The 1,346-nt window shown below is 32.6% G+C and overlaps 1 protein-coding gene across 1 annotated transcript; it reads left to right on the forward strand.

The window, feature by feature from the left end:
• Positions 1-362: 362 nt before the first annotated feature.
• Positions 363-889, forward strand: LOC120215423 (probable transcriptional regulator RABBIT EARS). Its single transcript, XM_039213116.1, has one exon. The coding sequence runs from the start codon at positions 403-405 to the stop codon at positions 784-786; it is 384 nt and encodes a 127-aa protein (XP_039069047.1). The 5' UTR covers positions 363-402; the 3' UTR covers positions 787-889.
• Positions 890-1,346: the final 457 nt, after the last annotated feature.

Raw genomic sequence — 1,346 nt, forward strand, 5'->3', positions numbered from 1 at the left:
ATATTTGAATTCAAATATCCATTATTCAAATATGCTTTATTTTGATAAATAATATATTTGGATTTATACACTTAAAACTATTATCTATTTGATTTTTAAATTTTATATCTTCAATTTTTTTAGAACTAGTTAAATTTAAATATTAGCAGATTCAAATATTTAACAATATTAGACTAAAAAACATCTGACATTTTATTAAATATAAATAACTCAATTATTGATAAAACGTTATGGTAGTTATGGTCAATGAGATTATTGTTGGGACATAAAAAAAAACTATGTTGTTGAATGTTCATGCATGTAAGGAGCTTTTAAGTACTCCACTAATTAAAAACATCACAAAACAAACCCTTTCGAGTTGACTCTCCCTTAGCCCCTTTCTTCCTTTTCTTCATAGAGAAAATGGGGACAAGGAACGAAAAAGCAGAAAAATCCGACCAAACAGTTTGGTCCTTGGAAGAAGAAGACGTCTCAAGCCATTCCAAGTCATACACATGTTCTTTCTGCAAAAGAGGGTTCTCCAATGCTCAAGCTCTTGGAGGTCATATGAACGTCCACAGAAGAGATAGGGCCAAGCTCAGGGAGTCTTCCGAAGAAAACCTACCTTCTTTGGATACGGTAAAGACGATGAACACGGAACTCGATCGAGTTCAGGATCGTTATCGGATTTCAGAGATCATATTAGAATCTAGTGAGAAGAAAAGTTGCAGCCCTAAAAGCCTTGTAAAGTTTCCGGCAGGGGAAGAGATGGCGTTGAAGAGAATTCGGGTTCCTCGTCTCGGATAGAATTGGATCTTGAGCTCCGATTAGGACCCGACTCCCGACCCTCTTGAGCTGATTGCTTTTTGTTTTTCGGAGGAGAAAACTGTGAAAATGGTATTTACTAGTGATGGAGATGATGCTTTGATTGACATCCAAATAATAGAAAAAGGTTTCCCTATTTTCTTTCTCTTATGTTTTCTTTGACGCAGTTGATCAGTTGTGAAAAATGATTGATGCAAATAAATATTTGGTTCAGTAATCTGATCCTTTGTATTGTTTTCATATACAAGCTAATAGTTTAAGAATTTGAAACATAATTATGGCCATATGTCTAATATACATGATGATTGTTCACCCGATATACGTATATTTGAGGTTACAAAAGCTTAACTTTGCCAAAGAGATCATATGGAGTTGATGAAAATGGATTTATATTCAATGCTCTCTAGTAAATAAGTTTACATTGATCGTAAACTACACAGCTCTACGATTAAAAACTTTTAGTTAATAAAATAAAATTCTTTATATTACTTTTATGGATTTTTATCTTAAACATATGTATACGATTCATTATTACTATATAG

The sequence above is a fragment of the Hibiscus syriacus genome, unplaced genomic scaffold (genome assembly GCF_006381635.1).
Source record: "Hibiscus syriacus cultivar Baekdansim isolate YM2019G1 unplaced genomic scaffold, ASM638163v2 tig00110118_pilon, whole genome shotgun sequence".
Lineage (NCBI taxonomy): Eukaryota > Viridiplantae > Streptophyta > Magnoliopsida > Malvales > Malvaceae > Hibiscus > Hibiscus syriacus.

Coding starts and splice junctions, on each gene's coding strand:
- LOC120215423 (XM_039213116.1), top strand. CDS start 403: ATGGGGACAAGGAACGAAAAAGCAGAAAAATCCGACCAAACAGTTTGG.